The following is a 23,284-nucleotide window of genomic DNA, read 5'->3' as shown; positions in this document are numbered from 1 at the left end:
CATGCTAACACTGATCTCATCCAGTGTGCAGCAGCATCAGGATCTCTCGTTATACCTAGACCAACAATAAAGTTAAACTTGATCAACTCCAGCAGACTCGCCATTGTGCTGCTGAGGAGATGACATGCAGAGTGAAAACGTCCCACGATTACCTGGATAACGATGTCAGGATAGTTCTCATGTTCAATCAAACATTTACCTGGAGCCCCAACTTCATGTGTGACAGACACTGACAGACAGTGACTCTGGTGCGCTGAGCTTTGGAAGGAATCTCAGTAAAGCGATGTCCATGTGTTCAGCCATCCTCTCTCCACTGTATATATATATATATATATATATATATATATATATATATATATATATATATATATATATAGTTCATATTTTATATGTATGCATAAAGACTCACTCTTTATGTAGTATGTGTCTCACGTAGAAATAATAACCTGATGTGTGTAAATAGTCCATCAACATGTGTGAAGGCCCCATTTAGATTTTATTTGGGTTGAATGGAAATTACACAGGCTTACAATGACCTCATTACACTTGGGTTAAATAAATCCAACCCACATCTGAAAAAAAAAAAAAAAAACTGGATCCCTAATACAGGAACTTAATAGGTTCTAGAAAAAATATCTATTTAAATTGTTCTGCTCAGGTACAACCCATATTGAGGCAACTTCTAACACAGAGTGGAACCTACTTTAGTTTATATAACCAGTTAACATAGCAACAATCGGAACCATAGACTTCCAATTATACTATATAAGGTCCATATGTGACATCCATCTGATGCAAGTCAGCATTGGTTCAACAGTTTGTTCTAAAGTTATGCATCATTTTAGATTGACAGCTAGAAACCTCCCAACAGAACCCCAGTTCAAAAACATCTGAACTCTCCTTTAAATTTAACAGAATAAGACATTTGAAAAAAAATTATATAATAGGCATAATTAGAAATGTTCTGTACACAAGTCTATCCAGCTTTCATACTTCATTAATGGCATACAGCAAGTGAAGCACATTTAATGTAATGTAAGGTGGAGGGAAGGTAGAGTCTATTACAAAAGAGGAAACCAAATCAAGGAAAAAAAAAAAAGAAAAACAGTCTGAGAATTTAACTTTCAGACAATGGTAACTTTTTGAAAAGTTAGAGCTAATACTCCAAAAGAAAGTTAGGCAAGTTCAATAAAAAGGCAGAACAATTGTTAACCATGTTCTCTCCTAAGACTACAACTCCAGGAACAGTTCTTCTAAACGTTAGTGTTAAATGATCTCCTTACATTTTTATTCCCTTTAAGATGTAAGAAGGAAGCCACAGAAAACAAATTGTGATAAATCTAAAGAACTTAAAGAAAAACATGTCGGCTTTTACTCCATCATGTTTACTGGAGTAATGATCAGAGGCATTTCGTTTTTCCCTGATTTATTAGTGCAGGGGCTGAAGAACGGGAAGAGGTTTTCTGTGAAGATATCGTGGAAAGTGTAGATGTGGGCTTTGGCTTCAACATTGTAAAAAGATACCTGCATGGAGAAGAAAAGAATAAAAAATGACATACAGTTCAATTAACTAACTTAACATCAGGGTAACATATCCAACCCTTTGTCATCCTGGTTTAATTAGTTTCTCCATAAAAATAAGGAAAGGATAAGTTTTATTTTCACCTCTCCTTTCTCGTAGTCCACGAATATTCCTATCTTATGCGGTCGGAGGTTAATCTCCACGTCTGTGCAAGGCTCAGAGCGAAATGCATATTTGTGTCTGAGGGCAAAAACAAAAAACATCATCATTTTCTGCTCTGTTTGCCTACAGATGCATTATTTAAGAGTATTTAACATGGAACTGTCCAGCTTATCCAAGTGATCTGATAAAGTGAAGATGGCATTTACTGTGAACAAAGTCACAGTAAATGCCATGTTTTTGTTCATTAGGCAGATAATTAGGCACGACTAAAACACACACTGCATGGAAACATGTTATATAAAAAATCAACAATAAAACCTGTTTCGTAAAAACAAAGTAGGAGATATAGTTGTAAGTTACTGGAGGAAAATCCCAGGACTAAAGTTCACAGGTAATGTTTATTATGCCATGATGCTTTGGCTTGTGTTTTGGTTATTTTAGCATTTAATATTGTCAGTAAGGTCTTCATATTTCTGTAGCCTTAGTGCAGTTGGTTTTCTCCATGATTTCCAGTTTTTCCCTGTATCATTTCTGTATTTTTTAGATCTCTTCCCACACTTTGATCCAACCATAAAGTAGCTATTAATCGGTCTTTTTATTTGAATGTAGTTTTGTATGAATTGGGTTAATGTTTTCTGAGACTTTTTGAACCTAATGACAGTTTATAAGAAATGAATAACTTAAAGAATTAACCCATGTTCTATTGAGGAATTAAAAAGTTCCTAAAATGAATTTAAATACATTTACGTTTGTCAAAAAGTCTTGTCAAATTAAACTCACCTGTCTCTTAAACTGAGAAACCAGAAGCCATTGTTTGGGGTATAATCAATTTTCCCTTTCCTGTTGACTGACTGACGGGCCACGCCCAGATCCCAGTCAGTTTTTCCATTCACCTCCACCTGATCAAAGGAAGCACATGTTTACCATTAAACAGGACATCTTTTGGGAGGCAGTAAATCTATACAAAACTTCTCAAATATACATTTTAGCAATCTATATAATATCCTATCTACAGACTTTTTACAGGTAACAATTAATATATACAATATACCACAGAAGGTTATTTAAAAATAAGACAAATAAGGGATGATTCTTCGCTAGGCATTGTCTTCAATGTTATGTTCTTTTTTGCCCTTTTTGTGTAGAAAATGATATTTGCCAACATTTCACATAAAGTTAAATTTAATAAGACACTCATATTTGGTCCTAAAAATGGGAGAGTTCCTTTTTTTTTTAAAGGAATTGGTGGAAACCCTATAATTACAGTAGCTTTCACAGAGCCCTCATTTAAAGGTTCATTTTAAAATGGATTAAGCTTACCGGTTACTACGTAAAACGTTTCTTCCCTAAAACATGTGACGTTACTTTACTTGGCCTTCAGCTTGCTTTTTTTTTTTTTTTTTTAAATCTCTAGTGACTTTAAAAAATTTATGTTAAGTCCATGGGTTCAAAGGTTACTGAAAGCAAACTGGTTCTTTTTAAAAGAAAACTCTGTTATTTTCCATAATACAGGTTACTTTTCACATCCTTCTCAAGTTATATATATATATATATATATAAAAACTACAGTTTACTTCCTTTAAGGGTAAATAAAATTAATTCTATAGAATTAATTCAGCACCTAAAAGTTATTGTCAGAGAATATGATGTGCTACTTTCCTTACCACTTGTCCTTATGTGAAATTAACCTTTTATAAATGCATGTCTTACAGTGAGGAAAATAAGTATTTGAACACCCTCTTATTTTGCAAGTTCTCCCACTTAGAAATCATGGAGGGGTCTGAAATTGTCATTGTAGATTCATATCCACTGTGAGACATTATCTAAATAAAAAAATCCAGAATGAGTAAGAATCCAACTACTAACAACACTCCAAAGACACTAGAGACTAATTTGTAAACCTCTACAAGGCTAGAAAGGGCTACAGGGAAATTGCCAAGCAGCTTGGTGAAAAAAGATCCACTGTTGGAGCAATTATTAGAAAAGAGAAGAAGCCAAACAGGGCTGTCATTCTCCCTCTGACTGGAGCTCCATGAAAGATCTCATCTTGTGGGGTCTCAATGATCCTGAGAAAGGTGAGAAATCAGCCCAGAACTACACGGGAGGAGCTGGTCAATGACCTGGAAAGAGCTGGGACCACTGTTTCCAAGGTTACTGTTGGTATACACTAAGACGTCATGGTTTGAAGTTATGCATGGCACGGAAGGTTCCCCTGCTTAAACCAGCACATGTCAAGGTCTGTCTTAAGTTTACCAATGACCATTTGGATGATCCAGAGGAGTCATGGGAGAAAGTCATGTGGTCAGATGAGACCAAAATAGAACTGTTTGGTCATAATTCCACTAACCGTGTTTGGAGGAAGAAGAATTAAGGGTAGGATCCCAACAACACCATCCATACTGTGAAGTGGGAAAACTTGCAAAATAGCAGGGTGTTCAAATACGTATTTTCCTCACTGTAGCTTACAGGAAGTAAATGGAAGCACCAGTTAAGCTCTTGAGAAAGCCACTAGGTTTCAATAACCTGCAAACAAGGTTTAAATCCTCTGTACTTATATTGATCAAATGAAAGCAGCATGCATAATATTGCATGAAAAATGTATTCTGTATTTCCTGTGATGGAATCTAACAAAGAAAATCTGTAAATTCTATTCAAGTTACCTGTAAGTTTCTAGACATAACTATTACGTTCCAATAAGACAGCTGTAGCTTTGGGCAATGTACAAGATTTATTTTTATGTTGCTGCATATTTTCATGCAACATGGCATCTTTAAACCAGGCTGTCCAAACTGCTGATATGAAGAGCTGTTTACCTCCCAGTAATGTTTTCCAGAAGAGATTGCTTCTCTCCCAAGGACACAGACGACTCTATCAAACCTGTCGGGACTGTCTGGCACATGGTGGTGTCGATCCCCACACCAAACCTGCAGAAAAACTCTTAATTAGCAAAGATTTCTAACAGCTACATAAAAAAAAACACCTCTGAACAGGTAGCTCACACTTTTCAGGTCTTCTGACAGCAGCAGTCTGGGATGGGCTGTACTGGAATCCAGAGTAACGTCCACTGTTATTAGCAAAAATTAAACAACATTAAATATCCTGTTATTTTGCTAGCTTCCTGTTTTGATTCAAAGCGTTTCACTATAACATCGTATTCAGGATTATGTCACTTGTGATTTACTCAACCATGCATTTTAGCAGGGCATTCATATGAAAAATTATTTTAATTTGATATTATTTTGAATAAGTTTATATCAGAAATTGGACTTATAAGGAGAATGTATGGTTATCTAACATTTGCATGATTCCATGATAGGAATTCTTTTTTGTTGATTGCTGTAAAACACATTGCTATAATTATCTTTAAGCATTAGCTCTTAATATAATAACATATAGTTTTAATAAAAAAATGTTTTGCTAACATAAACAATAAAAGAAAGTTTATAAAGTAGATGATCTTAGTTATATACAGTGCTGCAAAGCAACAAAATAAAAATACTTCTTACTGAAGTTAGGTGTTTTTACCAGTTATCTGCACTTGACTTTAGAATTCATTTTTCTAAGAACTTTTCACTTTACATTTGCTACATCTGTACTTTCTGCTCCCCAAATGATCAAAATTGACTTAAACACATGACCCTGGATCATAACATAATATACAAGAAAAAATAGGAAAAATCAATTCCATAGAAAATTAATGTTTTGTCACAGCTACCTAAACAGGTGTCACTATTTGTTATGGTGCATAATCACTATATAATAATTAGCAGAACTTTGCAAAGCATATATTCTTAACTTTTCTAAAAAATTGATTTCACACAATCTTGTTTCTTCAAACTCTCTTTTAAATTTAGATTTATAAAGAATAAGACCGGATAGTTCAAATTAACTGAAAGTTACATACATGCATATTCTTGCATCTTCTTTACTCCTGTAAAAAAAAACACACAAGCACAAAATAAATAATTATGTGTTAAAAGAAATCACTTAACTGTAATTTATCATCCAAAAATCATTCCCTAGTCAAAGGAAATGTTACTTTTTTTTTATGACAACATAAACTCACTGGGCTTTGTTTGTACCACACTGGCTTCCAATACTGGAGAGGGAAAACCTAGGCAGAAACAAAAAGGACATCAGAGAGCGAAGCAAACAAGGAGGTAAATTTAATCCATGCAACTGATGTTACTACAGTTTCCCAGTTTTGTACTGATTGTATTTATGTGAAAACTGGCAGAATAATAGATACTAGTTTCATGTTAATTTGATCTTTAAAAAAGGTTTCAGACCTAAGGTGATCAAAATAAAAAGGTCATAACATGATTTAACCACTAGAGGGTAGTGTTTAACTTTTAATAATAGAAGCTGAAATGTTCCTACAGTTTGATAACCATGTTTTATAGAAGTTTAGGGCTGCAAGTACAGTCTGGTCTCTTTGTGAAGAGTTAAGCCATTTTTTTTTTGCACTAACCATTTTCTAGAACATTTTTTAGATCTTCCTGGAACTTCTCCACCACGGCTGCCAATGATCTGTAGACGGTAGATGTTCCCAGGTCAAGATTCAGAGAGACTGCGGACCAGTCTTTAGTGATTGGAGGTCTGGACAGGCTGGGGAATGTCTAGAGAATATTTACAAATGCATAAAGAAATGTCCAGAGTGCTCTCCTTGAAATAGCCTTAAATTCTGACTCACCTTGATACAGTGAACGTGGTCCTCTGACTTGGCGAGGTCAGCCAGGGCGGCCTCTCTCCTCTGGAGTTCTTCTATCTCCCTCTCTAGGTGCTGAATCATGGCGTCTGCTTCGTGCTCTGCGGCCCTGCGGCTGTTGTCCATCACCTCCATCAGTTCAGCCTGGGAGCGTTCGATGGCAGAGGCCAACATGGAGAAGAGACACACGCTGCCTGATGTCTCCCTCTCCACCGCCATCTGAGGAGGTATTAAAACCCTACAATTATTGACTAAAACATTAACAGTACTGTAGCAGCCATTCAGAATGGGCCTTCCGTAATGGCAGCCTACTTCATTGCATCTCCCAGCAAAATCACTTCCAACTTCCAGCCACTGGAGTGACCCCTCCTTCTCTTGGGCATGCACATTTTTTTTTTTATCTGACTCAACCTTTCACAGAATTACAGGGTTTGACCAGGAGATGAAGCTTCTCTTTAGACCTTATTGTCCACAAACCATGACAGAAAGAAAATGTTTTGTACAAAGATTGATGTTTAAAATAGATGTTGGAGATCTGCCTGTTTTTCAGTGTAGTCCTGTTTCTCTGACTGTGACTGGCTGGATGTGCTCTCTCTATCCCCTGACATGGGAGTTGGCTCGAAGCTCATCTGCCTGGCTGTGTGTTTCCTGGATGGGGCCGCCTTTTACAGCTGCTTTTCTATGTCTGCTTCTGTCTTCTTGAACCCCAGTCGGCCTCTGCAGATGGCCGCTCACGCTGAGCTGGTTCTGCTGGAGGTTTCTTCGGTTAAAGGAAGTTTTTTCTCTCCACTGTCGCTACAAGCATGCTTAGTGTGAGGGATTGCATTCCAGTCAATGAGTCAATGCAATCAACTGGTTTTCCACAGATAGAAAACTTTGAATCAATCTGACTGTATGATCTGGTGAACTGTAAAGTGCCTAGAGATGACGTGTTGTGAACTGGCGCTATAGTGAATCGAATTGTAGGGACCAGCCAAGGACCCATCAAGGAAAATAGGGACATTTTGAATGGCTACTACTGTAATTAAAATAGATGCTGCATGAATTCTCTTAAATGTTAAGAGGTAATCTAGGGAGCTAAAAATGGAATAAAACCTTATAAAGCATAATGATCGAATGAGAAAAAACAATTTGAAATAATCCAAACATGTAATTTTTACCATAATTTCTGCATGTTTGCTTTGTGCAAGCTTGTGTTACCTCCAGTTCTGCCACCGACATCTTTATCTCCTCAATTTTTCTCCTCCTCTGGCTGATCATCTCCTGGATCTGCTGTTCAGAGTCCTTCAGCAGCACCTGTAACACACCCAGACATGTGTTGGATTCACTGCACCTTCAGCCAACTTATATACATCGATTTCTTTCATGTAGGTTGCTTTTAAGCTAGTTTTCTCTTTTCCAGAATTTGTGTTGTCTGTTGTTTACTACATAGCTTTATCTTAACATGTATTAATATTGATTTTCTGTTGTTATCTGAAACAGCATCAATATACATGGAGAAAAAGAACTAAACATGGTTAAATGTTTAATGTCCATTAGAGCAAGAGTTGATTAACCAAATGTATGGACATAATGAACATGACTGATGCATTAAAGGTACAGTTCAAACTTTATAAAGAAGGGTTGCTGTTACATGTTATTATCAGTCAATATGTTTCCCACAGTATCTAGGCCTGTCATTTCCTTGGTTGTTAGCTCAAGGTTTTAGTTTGTGTTTGTGTTTTCAGCATGTTGTTGTTTATTGTATTCTAATAGGTTTCCCAATACACTGTTTTTGATTTAGCCATTTAGCCTTTGCAATTATTTCTCATATTTGTTAAATAAGCATTTTTCAAATCAGCAAATAATTTTCTGTTTTTCTGATTTAGTTTATTTCTATGTTATTTTCCAATGATCCTTTATATCTGATGGATGAAAATACCTCCTCAAGATTATTTGAACCTGAATTTATTTGAGGGATTATACAATTTTTTTTATTGTATTAATAAAATAGGCAAGATTGCATAGATTATTTGTCTTATGGACGAAAATAAAATAGTAGACTTGAGATTTTTCAACATGCAGAAAGATAATGTCTAGATTTTATACCCTACTAGTTGTTTAGCATGTGAGGCACTGATTGTTTGTAGCATCATCTGCTAAGAGAGTTAGAAGCTTCAGGTAAAAAAAATACTGTTTAAAAGCCCTTAACAGTAACGTTTTAATCTCAACTCTTTCTTTAAGCAATTATTCACTAAAAGGTGTTTGTTTCTCTTCACTATGGCTGTTAGAGGATTTAACTTCTAAAAAAAAAAGGTAATGATGAGATTGTGCTTGCACTGTACAGTCACCCATTGTTTTGTAAGCTCTGCGATTGTTAGTGTAAGCTCTAGGTTTCCATGATATCACAAAGCTCAATCAAGCATTACATAAGAAGGCACCTGTACAACAGGTTACTATGACCATTGATTTAAAGATATGTTCTAAGTGGAAATTTCTATCTTCTACATAAGGGAACTGCTGCTATCAGCTGTCAGTCATCAGATGCACTGCAGAAATTATTTTCTGTGCTTCCTTGAACAACCAATGGCCATTGTTCCATGAGTTTTGGCTGCTTTAAAGATTAGCAGGACCTTTTTTTTTTTTCTACCTTATTTTCCACCCACTCGGTCTCAATGGTCACAGTGTCATGATCATTGTGGTCTTCAATCTCACATTCAGGACAGATGCACACTTGGTCTGATTTACAATAAAGCTGAAAGCAAGGAAAAGAAGTTTTAGAGTGATTTCAGGAAAAAAATGAGGAACAATGTTACTGACATTAAATTCAGTTCAAACGAAAAAAATACTCATTTAACTAACTAAGGGAAATTGATTGTTGTAGAAACTAATTGGCTGTTTAGTACGTTGTACGTGTTTATAGCTGTAGGCAGGAAGAATCTTCTGTAGTGGTCTGTCTTGCATCTGATCAGAATAAGCCTCTGACTGAAGACACACTTTGGTCTTTAACTGAATTTCCCTTTGGGGATTAATAAAGTTTATTTGAATTGACAATATTCTGACAATATTCTGTACAGGAATTTATTTAAATTTCTTTATTAGCTTGTAGAGCTTTTTTAATGGCAGAAGAGATCACACTTTTCACAGCAGAGCTATAGAAGATACGTAGCATCTTTCTGCAAGCACTAAATGACCTAAGATTCTTAGGAAGTACTGTCTGTTTTGTCCCTTCTTGTAGATGGCTTTACAGTTTTGTCTCCAGTCTAATTTGTTTCCAGGTAAACACAAATATTATATATTCCTCCACCAGTATCACAACTTCTGATATTCCAATTGGTTTCAGCTTATTTCTATTTATTCTGAAATCTGAAAATCATCTCCCTTGTTGAGATTCAGAATCCGATTATTATTTTTTACTTCAAAAGTGGCTGACCAGCTTCTTGTGTGTCTTTGATACACCATATGACTACAGCAGGGGACTCAATCCGGTTCCAGAAAGGGCCATGTGGCTGCAGGTTTTCTTTCCAACCAAGCAATGGTACACCAGACTCCATTCTGGCACACCAGACTCCATTCATCTCATCAAGTCATCATGTTCAGATTGCACTCCGTTAATGAGAGGAATGGAGTCTAGTCTGTCATCGCTTGGTTGGAAAGAAAACCTGCAGCTACATGGCCCTTTCTGGAACCGGTTTGAGACCCCTGGACTACAGAGTCATCTGAGTATTTCTGGAGGCAACAGGGCTCTGTCTGGTCCTGAAAGTCAGAGGTGTACAGAGTAAAAACATACGGTAAGTGTACCGTGCCCTGTGGTTCTCCCGCGCTACTGACTATCTGATTAGAAATTTGACCCTTCAGTCGTACAACCTGTGGTCTATATGTGAGGTGGTCTTTGATCCAGGTGATTGTTATGGCCTTCAACTAAGTCTTCTGAAGTATCTTGCACATTAAATCAGGTTAGAAACACTGGAAAATCAAAGAACGTGATCCACACAGTGCTGTCTGCCTTGTCTAAATGACAGTGGGTTTGTTGGAGCAGTTGTATGATGGCTTCATCCACTCTAACCCCATTGGGGTAAGCAAACAAAAGGGCTCCTAGTAGCTGCTTGTTTGCTTGCTGAAGTGGACCAACATGAGTCTGTCTAGGACCTTCATGATCCGGGATGTCTGGGCAACAGGTCTATAATCATTGGTTGAGTTTTCTCTGATACTGGAACCAGACAGGAGGTCCTCCACATCACTGGATCAGTCTCCAGGCTCAGGCTACGGTTGAAGAGGTGCTGTAGAATCCCATAAAGCTGCTCTGCACAGGCTCTGTAAACTCCCTGCAAACTCTCCAGTTGCTTCCTCACTGGACTTGTAGAGACAGACTGGTAATATGGCGAAGGGAGTGGCACCATCTTTGATTTGACTGATAATAAACTCATAGAAGCAAAAGGCTCAATGGCATAATGCTGGTTACACAATCATTTTTGAGGTTTAAGGGAAAATAACGTCTTAAAATAGGGTGACACTGGTTTAAAAGAGATATTTATTTAAACAAAATAATATTAAATTATCTTTTGAAAACTACAGTTTGTATTTAGCTGGTTTATTCTGGCCTGATATTAAAACATTTATGTCAAAACAGAAGAGACCTTAAAGGAATGAGTCAGTATATGAAAAAAAGCTTTGATTAATGTAATAGAGAGCATAGGTGGATAAAATACAAGGTAATGTGTTTTACCAATATTCCTCGATTATGGATTTCACACAGAGGGACGTTGCTACTAGCTGGCCCACTCAGGGTGAACCTTCTGCGGCTGTGGTTGCGGGCAATCATAGTGGAGGAGAGATGATGAAAGTTGTTCTGATGATGATGGTCCGGACTGTGGCTCAGCGTGGAAAAGGCCCGATGGTTTGGTACTGATAACGGCATCGGGGGTGTGGCCAGTGGGAACGAAGGCGATATGGACACACCTGGCAAAGATCGGGCTATTAAAGGAACAAGGTGAGAAAGATGTTAAATGACAGTTATCCCCCTATTTTAATATGTAACATCTATAGAATTTATTAGTATCAACATCATTCATTGGAGAGCATTCAACATTCCTACAGAGCTCCAGCAATTCTGGATAACATAACCCTGGAGAAAGTGAAATGAGCTGATTCTAAATCTGCAAGCCCCTCAAAGGTGTTCTGACATGTTTGGAAAATGGTATTCCTCAGACAGATGGTTATAAACCCAACCAGAACAATGAGGGCATTGTGTAAAGACAAAAAAATGGATTTAGTTGTTCTCTTTTTTCTTAGATGTTCTACTTCCTGTGCACATATGTATGTGTTTTTGCTCTTTTAGTCCCAGGATTATATTTACTGTGCTTCAGATTCCCATCATTGTGAGGTTTGTCATAATGCAGATTAGATTTCCACCTTGGATTGCTGCTTGTATTGGTTTTTTGACGACAAGCATGGAATTAACACAGTGGTAGCTTACCAGCTGGGACAATAAGCAAGACAGTGAAAGAGAAAAGGAACTGCTGACCATTGGGGCCAGCAGCAAAACAAGTCACAGGAAAGAAAAAGGCCTTTCATGTTTTATTTTTTGAGTTTTTTAAATTAGAAAATCTAAAAACCTTTATTTCCTAAATCATTTTAGTAACGTTTCATATATAAAAAGTTGAGAATTAAAATAATATAGCAAAATTGTTAACATGTAAACCATAATGTATTTGATAAAAAAAAATTATAAAAGTAAAAATAAAAAAATTAAAAGTAACTGTAAATAAAAAAAATAAATCAGAACAAGCAAATTAAAGAACTGCTTTTAAATTATCGCTCAACAGAGCGGTTTTAAAAATACACTGAGGAAACAGGCCTGGACACAAATGATAACCCTAGAAAAGACCGAAACTAATGTCCAAAGGGTTGAGTTAAACCAAGGTCTCTCCACTAATTAGCACCACAAACTTTTAATCAGTCAGTGGGACCATATAGGGCTACATGTATCCACTGTACTGTCTGGTTTCATGGTGTGTACCACACCCAACATGGACCACAGGAAAACAAAGAAAGGATTTTCTCAAGAGGTTAGAAAGACAACTATAGACAAGCATGTTAAAGATAAAGGCTATAAGACCATCTCTAAGCATCTTGATTTTCCTGACTATTTTTACACATTGTTCAGAAATTAAAGATTCATCTAACTGTAGCCAGCCTCCCTGGACGTGGCTGCTGGAGGAAACAGATTTAAATTAAAGAGACGGATATTACGAATGGAACTATAACAAAAGAGCCTAGCAAAACTTATAAAGGGATTAAAGGTGAACTTTAAGCTCAAGGAACATCTGTGTCAGATCATACCATCGTTCACTCTTTTAGCCCAAGTGGACTTAATGGGAGACAGTAAAGGACATGGGTGTTGAAATCAAATCATAAAAGGCCAGACATGTCAAGCTACAAAGCCACAAAGCTTTTTGGAGAATCTCCTAATAACAGGTGATAAAAAATTTGAGAGCATATCACCTCTATGATCACTGACAGAAAAAATTAAGTATATAAAGAAAAGAACAAATACCCTACAATGAAACATGGATGAATGTCTATTATGTTCATGGGCTGCTTCGCTTCATTTGGGAAAGTGTGTCTTAAACCTCTGCAGGTTACAATGAAATCTTAAGACTATCAAGGGATTGCAGAGACATGTGCTGCCAAGTTAAAGCTAAGGAAAACATTGAACTGATGTGGCCCTATATGAGCTGTGACCTAAATCATTTTAAACATCTTTGGAAAGAGCTGAAACATGCTGTCTACAAAAAGGCAGCCTTCAAACCTAAGACAGCTGGAGCAGTTTGCTAAAGAGGAGTGGACCAAAATTCCTGCTGAGAGGAGCAGAAGTCTCATTGACAATTACAGGAATTTGTTCGTTTACAGCGATTGCCTCAAAAGGTTGTCCAAGTTTAGGGGTACTCCAAAACACTAAAAAGCAATCCACTTTCCAAGTATAAAGACATTTCGCTTCCTATCGAGCAAGCTTTTTTCAATTAAAAATGTCAGGAATATCACTCAGTTCGCTGTTTGATACCATAGCCTAACAAAGCCTTGTTTTTGTTTTGAAAACATGCAAATTGGAGCAGACGAAGGGGTCCACCCCTTTGGAATGGGGCTAATTTGGCTTGTTTTGTTAGCATGCTATACCCGATACCTTTCTGTCTGAAAGGTTGGTCGTTAAAAGGGATTGTTGTCCTGGGTGAATAGGTGAGGTCCTCCCCTCTCCTGTACAGGGGGTGGGGCTGCGATGATAACGGGAAGGGATTAACTCAATAGCTGCATTGTAAGTTTTCGAAACCTGGAACCTGAGTCCACCCCCTCTGTTTAAGGTTGTTTTTTTCTTTCATAACATATTTTCTTTATCCAAAATGTGAACATCCTGGTCCTCAAAAGAATGTCCTTTGTCCATAAGGTGGTTCACCAGCAACTTTAGGGGGTCCCATCATTTTTGTCCATATTCATAGGTGTAACCACCTTTACCATTAGCTTTATGGCGCAATCAAAGTAGATGGCTGACTTACCTTGGGTTTGAGCTGTGGTTGGCAGTTTTAGATGTTCCTTTGGTGGTGGTTTGGGCATCCTCATTTTTAGTTCTTCAATGAAATTGTGATGCTTGTGTCCTCCCTTTCGTCCTTTCTTGTCCTTCACCGACCCGTCACCTCTCATAGACTTGAACTGATCAGTTATCTCTCTAAGAGTCCTGTTGATCTGGAGGTCGGGTCGCTTCTGGTAGGTCTTCTTACACAAAGGACACTGGCAAATCTAGAAGAGGATGGTAGGATGGGGAACGAGATCAAATCAAAAAGGGCAGCTGACAAATAAAATAGGTTCATAAAGGTAAAATACTAGAAATGTGAGGAGATACATAGGTCAAGTAAAGTATAGTATGAATTGCCTTCCACAAATTAAAATAAAAACCAGACTGATCAGCCCAAAATATGTTATCAGTACATCTAAAAGAGAAAAACACAAAGGCTATTTTTGTCATGCATACAATGCGTTTGCTTTAAATCCACCTTAATCTTTGCTAGGCTTAAAAAGAAGGTAAGTGTGTCAGCAAAGTAACAATATGGATAAAGCAATTAAAATAGAATAGTAAAAAGTGATATATTTAGAATCAAGCCATTTATTATACTGACCATCGTAAACTCACCTGCTTCATGGGGATATATTTAAAATTAAGGTTTAAAAGTGTTAACATATGCTAACATGCCTGCATAGATTTGCAATGTGTGTCCTTTAGTTTAGTGCTATCCATGGCAATTAATGTATTAAAGGATACCCATTTGTTTGACAAGCGGGATAGCACAGAAAGAGGAGTGGGTATATTTTGATTAGATAAAATGTAAATCAATAACACCTCCCTTTAACATTATACAGTACATGTATATTGAATTCAACCCGTAGAGGAAAGGGAGGTGCATGTTTAATCAAAACTTTCTATGAAAAATAATTAAAATGAGATTACCGAAATCCACTTTTTCTTAAAGTCATTGAGCGCCCAATGCGGTGGGAATGCCACTCGAGGTTTTTCACACTAATCTATATCTATAGCTCCCTGCACAGATTTTTGACCAGGTTAAAAGTAAAGTCTCTGCCTAGAAGTTCATAAACAAGCATGTTACTCCATTGGCCAGGTAAAACATGGTGTAACTGAAAGATCCCTGCAAACCTGCACCAGACTATGGTATAAATATTATTGGTGTAACTAAAATTTTGAAATACATATGTAGTATGTCTGTGTGTATATATGTATGTAATGTATACAGATGGATATGTAGGTATGTATGGATGGAGGTGTATTTTTTATTTTTTAGTATATCAAAAATTTGATAGGGTGTTTTTTTTTGTATTCAATGAAATGAATGAATAAATAAATTAAAAAATATATATATATGTTATAGATGTGTTGCACAGTTTAAGCTAATTTTCATAATTTCCACTTCATACCCAAACAGACCTACATGGGAAGCCCAGTTGGTGTTCATATGTCCGACGCTACTTCCACATAAAGAGCTCATTGTGAGCCAAGGCCCATTTAGTATTGATCTGGGGTTTAAAAGTGATGAATGTCTCTCCAAATGATGGGAAACAGTAGCTAAAATTATACTAACACTTTTTTGTTCTAATTCATCTGTTGTAACGGCAGCAGGTGTGTTACTGTTACTGGTGCTTCAACTTTTTTCCTTTCTGCTCTGCACAGTAGGACAACAATATGATGGTAAATATAATCCATATCAATGGCAGAAATGTCTTGAACAGTGTTTCAGTTCAGCAACTGGTCCCTTGATTATATTATCTATGTCAGTGTGGAGCACTAGAAACGTAAATGCTGCATAGATATGATTATAATATGCTTACACTGAGAAACACAGTCAGTTCAGTTGAAGGAAGCTTCAAAAATCACGCACCTGAGATCCATCCCAGTATCTAGTGATGCAGGACACGCAGAAGCTGTGGCCACATGGTGTGGTTGAAGGATTGTTGAACACATCCAGGCATATGGAGCATGTGAACTGATCTTCAGTCAAAAAGCTCCCATACAAAGACATCCTGAAACAAGACTAAAGGACAAGCATGAATTAGACAACCTCTCCCTGGTGAGCAGAAGATCCATGTAGATCAGTTTTGTTGCATCTTCCTTAAATTCTTCTATAGAGAACAGCTGGTACCTGTGTGTGTATTATTTTGTGGACTTGAAGAAAAATTAAAAGTTCCTATATTTTTTCTCATAGTTATAACTGAGCATTGGATTTATCATATGAGAAGACTGGTGTGATAAATGTAATTTCTATTCACTGTGTATGGTATTATAAGACATTTTAAAAGTAAAGGGCTTAACCCTCTCCAGGCACATGTTGCAGATTTGCAACAGCTGAATGCCACTTAGCTAATTACTCCACAACCATATTTTAACAGCTTTTGTTACTCAGAAGAACAACAGAAGGACTTAGTTGTGCATTTGCAACAAACAGTTTCTCACTGCTGACTCACTTTCAACATGGCTGAGTCCTTGGTGTCACTGAAACAGATTTTCTAAGCACCAATTTCATGTAAGTATCACTACCAATTTCCTTTATTTTGAAATCAGTGCTACATAAGATAAATCATGAATGTGTATAGATATGACACATGGCAATTAGTAGATTTTATCTCCTCTGGGTTTTTCACCAGAGGCATCTCAATTTCAATAACATATTCTCATTATGAGTGCGTGTGAAATCGTACGAAAAGTTATGCATACTATTTCGTACGTTTTGGACGTTTTTCCTCAAAAAACCACATCAGTGCGCATGCACTGGCAGACAGAAAAAAAAAGCAGATCCGCGGACAGGGCGTAAAAATGGGAAAAACAGTGCAATCATCACTTATTCATATCTCTAACTACATTGCTTGCTTTTTTATATCTTAGGGTTAGGGTTAGGGTCAGGGTTAGGGCTAATTGTAATTTATATTCTATATTCGTCAGATGCGCATACGACGAAAAAAAACCGTCCAAAACGTACGAAATTACGGTGCATAACTTTTCGTACGATTTCACACGCACTCATAATGAGAATAGGTTGATTTCAATGTTGTGGATTCGCAACGTGTGCCCAAACAGGTACCAATGGATGCTACATGCTTTATCTATTAGCATTCTCAAGACGTTTTGAGATGTCGGTGGAGAAAAGTTTGAGAAAAAGTTGTCTCTAATTTTGTGAGATAATATTTTTTTTCTTCGAATTCTGTTAGATTTTTTTGTTTGTGACATTCAAATAAAGTTAACGTTAATATCAGATTCAGTCTTCAGTGTTAATTTACCAATGTTGCAAATCTGCAACATCCCAGAATTCATTACATGTGAAGGTCTCTCTCTCTCAAAAAAAAAAGTCTGAATTGCATATTACTACCCCATATGATCATTTTCTCCAAATATCAGATTTTTCCTGCAACTACGACTTAATTTGAGCAACATTGTGTAAAATTTGAGCAACATTGTGTAAAATCCAACATTGTTGGCACTCACTATTATTTCTGTCCAGGCTGTTAATGTTCATTTTTTAACACTGCTATTTTTTCCTTTTGCAGTTTTTGTTCACTTACTGAAACCGATATTTTCAGTGCGTTGCTAAATCATTTAGACCCCATTAACTTTTCCTTACAATAGATTCTGTCACATTAAAGCCTCAAACCTCACCATACACCATTGTCTTTAAAAGGGATTTATGCCATAGACAACAAAGCAGAATATAATTGCAAAGTGGAAGGAAAATGATACCACAGTTCTGAGCATTGAGACATGCATTTGTACTCAGTTTTCCTTGTACTCTGGTAATCCCAAGAAAAATGTACTAGCAATTATATAGGTCAGGGGGTCTTCAACGTTTTCCAGACCAAGGACCCCCAAACTGATGGTGAGATGGAGCGGGGACTCCTAATTATATATATATATATATATATATGGTATGAAATTGTGTTATATCAAACTGGTCCTATAGTCACTCTATTACATATGTAAAAATGTAACGAAAGTAGGTTTAAGTATTTCTGATTTGGATTCCTCGTTGATGGGACAGGTGTTGGACATGCCTCCATTGATCTGCTTACTACAGTGTGTTTAATTCATGTTAATGTGTATTTAAAGACATTTCAATTAGTGGAAAAAATTGCAGGGGGGAATAAGTAAAAAAAGTCTAATCAACCAAAACAAGACCTCTAATATAAGCATTATATATAGTCCAGGTATGTCAAATCTTACCTCAGTATAAATACTACAAATATAGTGAAGGTGCTGTTGGAGAAAACATGGAGGACGCACCCATTAATAAAGAGGAAGCTCTAATATGATGGGCCCATTTCGGAACTATTAGCCAACATTTAAACACAATTGATGCAGTCAGGTAACTTAGCACCACTATAATGGTGAAACGTAGTGATAGCACCATTATGCTATCACTATGGGGCTCATTTCCTCCTACACTGATTGGGAGGCTGGACATTGTTAATGGCAGATGGATGGAGACAAAAAGGATGCCACAGGTGCAGAAGACTTAGAACTGTGGTAGAGGTTCGCCTTCTTAGGAAAATTACCCAAAACATTCCTTGAGAGCTACAAGGAAGGAGATAATGTGTTAGAAAAATCTAAACTGGGTCACCGTGTGTTGGAGGAGTGGAGTAGGCATGCTGCACATCTTCTCCTAACCTCTCTGCTTGTTCCTTGTATGATAACTGTAAATAAAGGCCTCTATTTTCACTAAAAGCCTAACAAAGAAAACAAATGACCCAGATCTAAATTTAATAAGAATAATTACCAATATATGAAAACTGTCTAAACTTGAGTCAGGCAAAAGTTGCAATCCCTGGAATGTACAAAGCTGGTATAGAAAACACCCTGAATTTTACAGCAGTAACAATAATGAAGTATTCAGGTCCCCTTTTCATAGTTGTGCCTGTAAAACATTCACTGTGAAGCACTGTCTTGTCTAAATGTATCAAATTTAAAGGAAATATACTAAGATTTGAGGTTGGTATGAGAACTTTGTGTTTTGGACATGGGAAATTTTTGAACAGGGGGAAAAATGGTTAATAAAAAGATCAAATAGCATAAAAGATTTCATACTGCAGTTAAGTTCCACACACTTATCTCCATTTGTACGCCAAAACACAATCAGATTATGATGTTCAAAAAACCGTCAGGAATGAAGTGAGGTGAGATTCTGTCCTGCGTTTTTCATGTGCAGCACGTTCGCACAGTTAGAGGTTTAAATTACACAGAGTATGATAGTGAAACATGCACAAATGTTCCAAAAGAGTAAAAAAAACAATCCACTGGATTTTGTTTCCAAGTTTGAAGATGTTTCACTTCCCATCCAGGAAGCTTTTTCAATTCATTTTAAATTGATTTTTACCAGCATTTACCAAAGTTCTTTTTAATAACTACAGTGTTATAGGTCTTTTCTAACTTTTGATGCATATTCAAATTCAATTGAGCAAATGTACTGCAGAAAATCCTGATTTCAGAAAGGAAAAACACAGGGCCTAAAGCAAACCTTTGTTGATTTTTTTATGCTGAACCTTGGAAACATTTCTGTAAGGAAGTCTTACTTTTAACATAAAACTCACAAATAACTTCTCCTCAGCAAATGTTATCCAATTAGAATTCAACTTTTGATTGTCATTACTCAGTCACAAGTACAAAGCAAATAAAATTCACTTTCTGCATTTAGCCCATCCTTTTGGATCCCTTTGGAGATCAGTGGGCTGCCATTGTGTGGCGCCCAGGGAGCAGTGTGGGGTTAAGGGTCTTGCTCAGGGACCCAAAGTGGCAGTATGTGGGAGTGGGGCTTGAACTCAGAACCTCTGGGATGCAAGCGCAATTCCCTAACCACTAGGCGGCCACTACCCTCAGTGATGACAGCTAATCAGTACAATGTCTTTTTTTTTTAACAGGCGATGCTCCTTCCTTACTAAAGATCTTTTGGCAGCTCTTTTGAATAACAAATCCTTGTTGACTCCTTTTGGAAGATTCTTTAACTATGCTCTGTATTTGTTAACCTTACATTAATCTCTTTGTTAAGGAGCGTGAAATACAATTCATATAAAACAATCATTAGTATTACTGTGAGATTATTACACAAATTTTCATTGATTTGATGTCATTCTTTGACTTTGTCCAACCGGAATTTAAATGATTAAGAGGTTATCAGGATATATTATTTACCAAAGAACATAAAAAAGGCAGTTGAAGGGATCATCCTGATGCCTCTAATCTCATTCTGTGCTCTATATATTATTGAAAACATTTGGGCAAATCATTAATCAGATTGGGCAGTCTATTTCAGAAGAAATCTGACTTTGTGTACAAAATACTAACTTTCATGGAGGACAGCTAAACTCGAGAAGATGCTTTTTGGCCTGTAAGCGCATTTTTAAAGTTTAGATCTGAGGGTCTGATGGGAGAACATTCCTCTGGCAGATGAGGATGAGATATATTTGTTTGGCTCTGATAACGTTTAGTTGATCAGGTGTGAACCTGGCCTCAAATACCAAAAGTTAGGTAAGTGATTGAAGCGGTGGGAGGAGCTAAATGAACTGCATCACACTGCAGACTGATGGGACATGGAGGTATTTACAAGGTACATTCACACATTCAAACTGTCCCAACTTCTCTAGGCATGGATTCCACTAGACCTCTGGAGATGTGCATTGAAATCCAGCTCCAAGATGCATTTTTTGCAGCAATGGCACAGTAGCTGGCACATGTTCAGGTAAAGTCCACATGGTTGGCTGGACCTAAAGTTTCCCTAACCATTACACTGCTTCTGCCAGCTTGGCTTCCTCTCATGCTCCATGCTTATGGCATAAAAAACCTCAAAACAACTGGGTAGGAAAATTAGTTTTGGCCTTTTTTATGCCTAAGCCAACATAAACTTTTTGTGCATAATTGGCTCCATGTCTGACTGGACCACACAGACCAGTCTTTACCTCAACACAGACCAAATGGAAGTGGAGGACTAGTGGTTAGGGCATTGCACTTGGGTACCAGAGGTTCTGAGTTCAGGCCCCACTCCCACAGACTGCCACTCTGGCTCCCTGAGCAAGACCCTTAACCCAACACTGCTCCCCCAGGTGCTGCACAATGGTAGCCCACTGCTTCCCAACAGGATGAGTGAAATGCAGAGTTAATTTTGTTGCTTTGTACTTATATATATATAAAACAGATAAAGCAGATAAAAACTAACAGAGCTTGGTAAAACACATTTTTAAGGTATTATATCCAAACAAAACAAATCTTGCTTAAAAAAAAGACCAGAAAATAACCAAAACCATCAAAACAAAACAAAAAGCACAAACTTCTTTTCTTTCTTCATTTAACTCCAATTTGTTATATGAACGTGCAACTAGCTTTATTTGCAAAATGACGCTAAAGCATGTGTTATGAAACAAAACTTATTAAAGGTCACGTATTCCCATAAACAGAGCCATGCGCTTACATCAGAGAACTGCCCCTATTATGCCCTCAGAAAGCACAATATGGGAAAATAGAACTGAATGCTATTTATCTCATAATACATCAGTTACTATTATAAATTATTATCATCATTATCATTTTAAGGACAGGCATAGGAAATAAAGCATCTGTTAGAGTTTGTATAATTAGAAGAGAAAATATTTGAGAAGGCGATAAATCAAGATATTTGAAATTTAGAACAACGTTAAGGCAGCCCAACATAATGTGATGCATTACTTACCAGATTTATTTAACATCTGTAAAGTTTAATTAGTGTTACTTCAAAAAAAAGAAAACGTGCTGATACCTTATAGAGTAGAAGCTGTAAGTCCAAAACCGTCCAGAGATGCTTGAAGCCTGCACTGGCTTCTTTTCCTTATTAGAGCACCTGGGATTTACTCCTGCTAAAAATGCATGTGTGGGTGTTTCTGCTTAAACCTAAGGGCGGGGGCTTTCCTAAGTCCCTCCCTCTCACCTGTTCTCCCTTTACGAGGTAAAAGTTGCAGTACTGGTTAAGTTACAAGCACAGATATGTTGCAGAGTAGGTCAAAGGCATAAGATGCCTATTCATTAAGATGTTCTGCAGCTTTTTTATGTTTCAGTGATGTTAAAGATAAAGCACTTCTTGGAACCGAGGATAAATAAAGACACACATATTCACATTTGAGTGGCTATTTAAATGATTGTCAGAATTAATTTAGACGTATTTATCGAGATTTTTATTTCCTTGTTTATTATTAGAGCTATTACCTGAATGCTTTTATTGTTAGGAGAACTCCTGAAAGCAGCTGCCAGCTCTCCTATGCCCAAGATAACCTACAGCACCTGAATAATTGCTGGAGACCTCAACATTTTTCTCTGTAAATATATTTTTTTATATTTCTATAAGCATTAAATCCCCACCAGATGTAGGTTAGCACTCTAGTGATTCACATCTACAAAGAAATGAAAAATTCATTAACAGGATAGCCACTGAATGAGGTAACTAGTCAGCCGGGATTTTAACCCATTCTTTCTAGTTATGTTCTGTGATAATGGTGGTTTAGAAGGTAGGAGTTTGTTCTGTATCTGATGGGTTGTCAGTTCCAAGGTTTAGTTGTTGTGTCCTTGGGCAACACTCTTCACCTCCCCTTGCCTGCTGCTGGTGGCCAGATGGCAGTTCTGCTTCAGTTACTCTGCCCCAAGGCAGCTGTGGCTACGATGTAGCCTACAGTGTGAATGGTTAAATCATTGATTGTGCTTTAAAGTCCTCAGACTTGATGAACCATCTTTACAAATTCAGGTGACTAACTGGACTATTCCAGGAGTTTTACTATGAAGAGGACTATTGTCTTTCTTAGAAACCCATACTTGTGTCATTTTATGTTTTTTTTTGTCAAGAATGCCTTTTCCGGAAATTAATATTTGTCCATTCATCCTTCAGTTCTCTGAAATGTACCATTTATGCTGTAGGACGGCCCACACTGTGATGTTCCCGCCTGTGTTTTCTTCTGCCAAATGCTGAGTACATCATGACATCCAAAGAAGAAAATGTTGATCTCATCTGAACAAAGCAGTTTCTAGTATTTCAATGGGCTGTCTGAATATTTTTCAACAACTCATACACAAGCTTTCATTGGGAAAACTACACCTGTTATTATCACTCATTACTCTATGGCGCTCTACAGTTGCTCTGTTGGGCTTTTGACAACTCATATTATTATTCTTTTGATGCTTATGCCAGTTATTTTGTGAAGGGCACCCTGCTGTGCTGGTTTATGATTAAAATATGTGGTTTTGAACTCAGGATTTTTAATTAAGTTGACTGGAAGATTCAGAAACGTAGAAAAGCAGAAGCAATCATTGCAATTTTCAACAGAAATTTTTTTATAGATTTCTTTGATATTACCAA

At 37.0% G+C, this 23,284-nt stretch overlaps 1 protein-coding gene across 1 annotated transcript; it reads right to left on the bottom strand.

Moving 5' to 3' along the window:
• Window positions 1-1,026: 1,026 nt before the first annotated feature.
• LOC107095499 (tripartite motif-containing protein 7-like) lies at window positions 1,027-21,785 on the bottom strand. The gene is made up of 15 exons (XM_015391630.1): window positions 21,701-21,785; window positions 15,812-15,964; window positions 13,922-14,162; window positions 11,098-11,345; window positions 9,022-9,126; window positions 7,593-7,688; window positions 6,378-6,611; window positions 6,156-6,303; window positions 5,751-5,798; window positions 5,589-5,615; window positions 4,684-4,748; window positions 4,498-4,608; window positions 2,465-2,583; window positions 1,666-1,762; window positions 1,027-1,524 (listed from the first exon to the last, which is right to left on the bottom strand). The coding sequence occupies exons 2-15, from the start codon at window positions 15,950-15,952 to the stop codon at window positions 1,372-1,374; spliced, it is 1,833 nt and encodes a 610-aa protein (XP_015247116.1). The 5' UTR covers window positions 15,953-15,964; window positions 21,701-21,785; the 3' UTR covers window positions 1,027-1,371.
• Between the last annotated feature and the right edge of the window lie 1,499 nt (window positions 21,786-23,284).

This window comes from Cyprinodon variegatus, unplaced genomic scaffold (genome assembly GCF_000732505.1).
Source record: "Cyprinodon variegatus isolate N-32 unplaced genomic scaffold, C_variegatus-1.0 Scaffold553, whole genome shotgun sequence".
Lineage (NCBI taxonomy): Eukaryota > Metazoa > Chordata > Actinopteri > Cyprinodontiformes > Cyprinodontidae > Cyprinodon > Cyprinodon variegatus.
Note: the sequence above shows the minus strand (reverse complement) of the source record. Positions and strands in the feature narration are given on the sequence as shown.

Coding starts and splice junctions, on each gene's coding strand:
- LOC107095499 (XM_015391630.1), bottom strand. CDS start 15,952: ATGTCTTTGTATGGGAGCTTTTTGACTGAAGATCAGTTCACATGCTCC. Junction 14,163..15,811: donor GATACTGGGATGGATCTCAG/GTGCGTGATTTT, acceptor ATCCTCTTCTAG/ATTTGCCAGTGTCCTTTGTG. Junction 5,616..5,750: donor TGTGGTACAAACAAAGCCCA/GTGAGTTTATGT, acceptor TTTTTTTTACAG/GAGTAAAGAAGATGCAAGAA.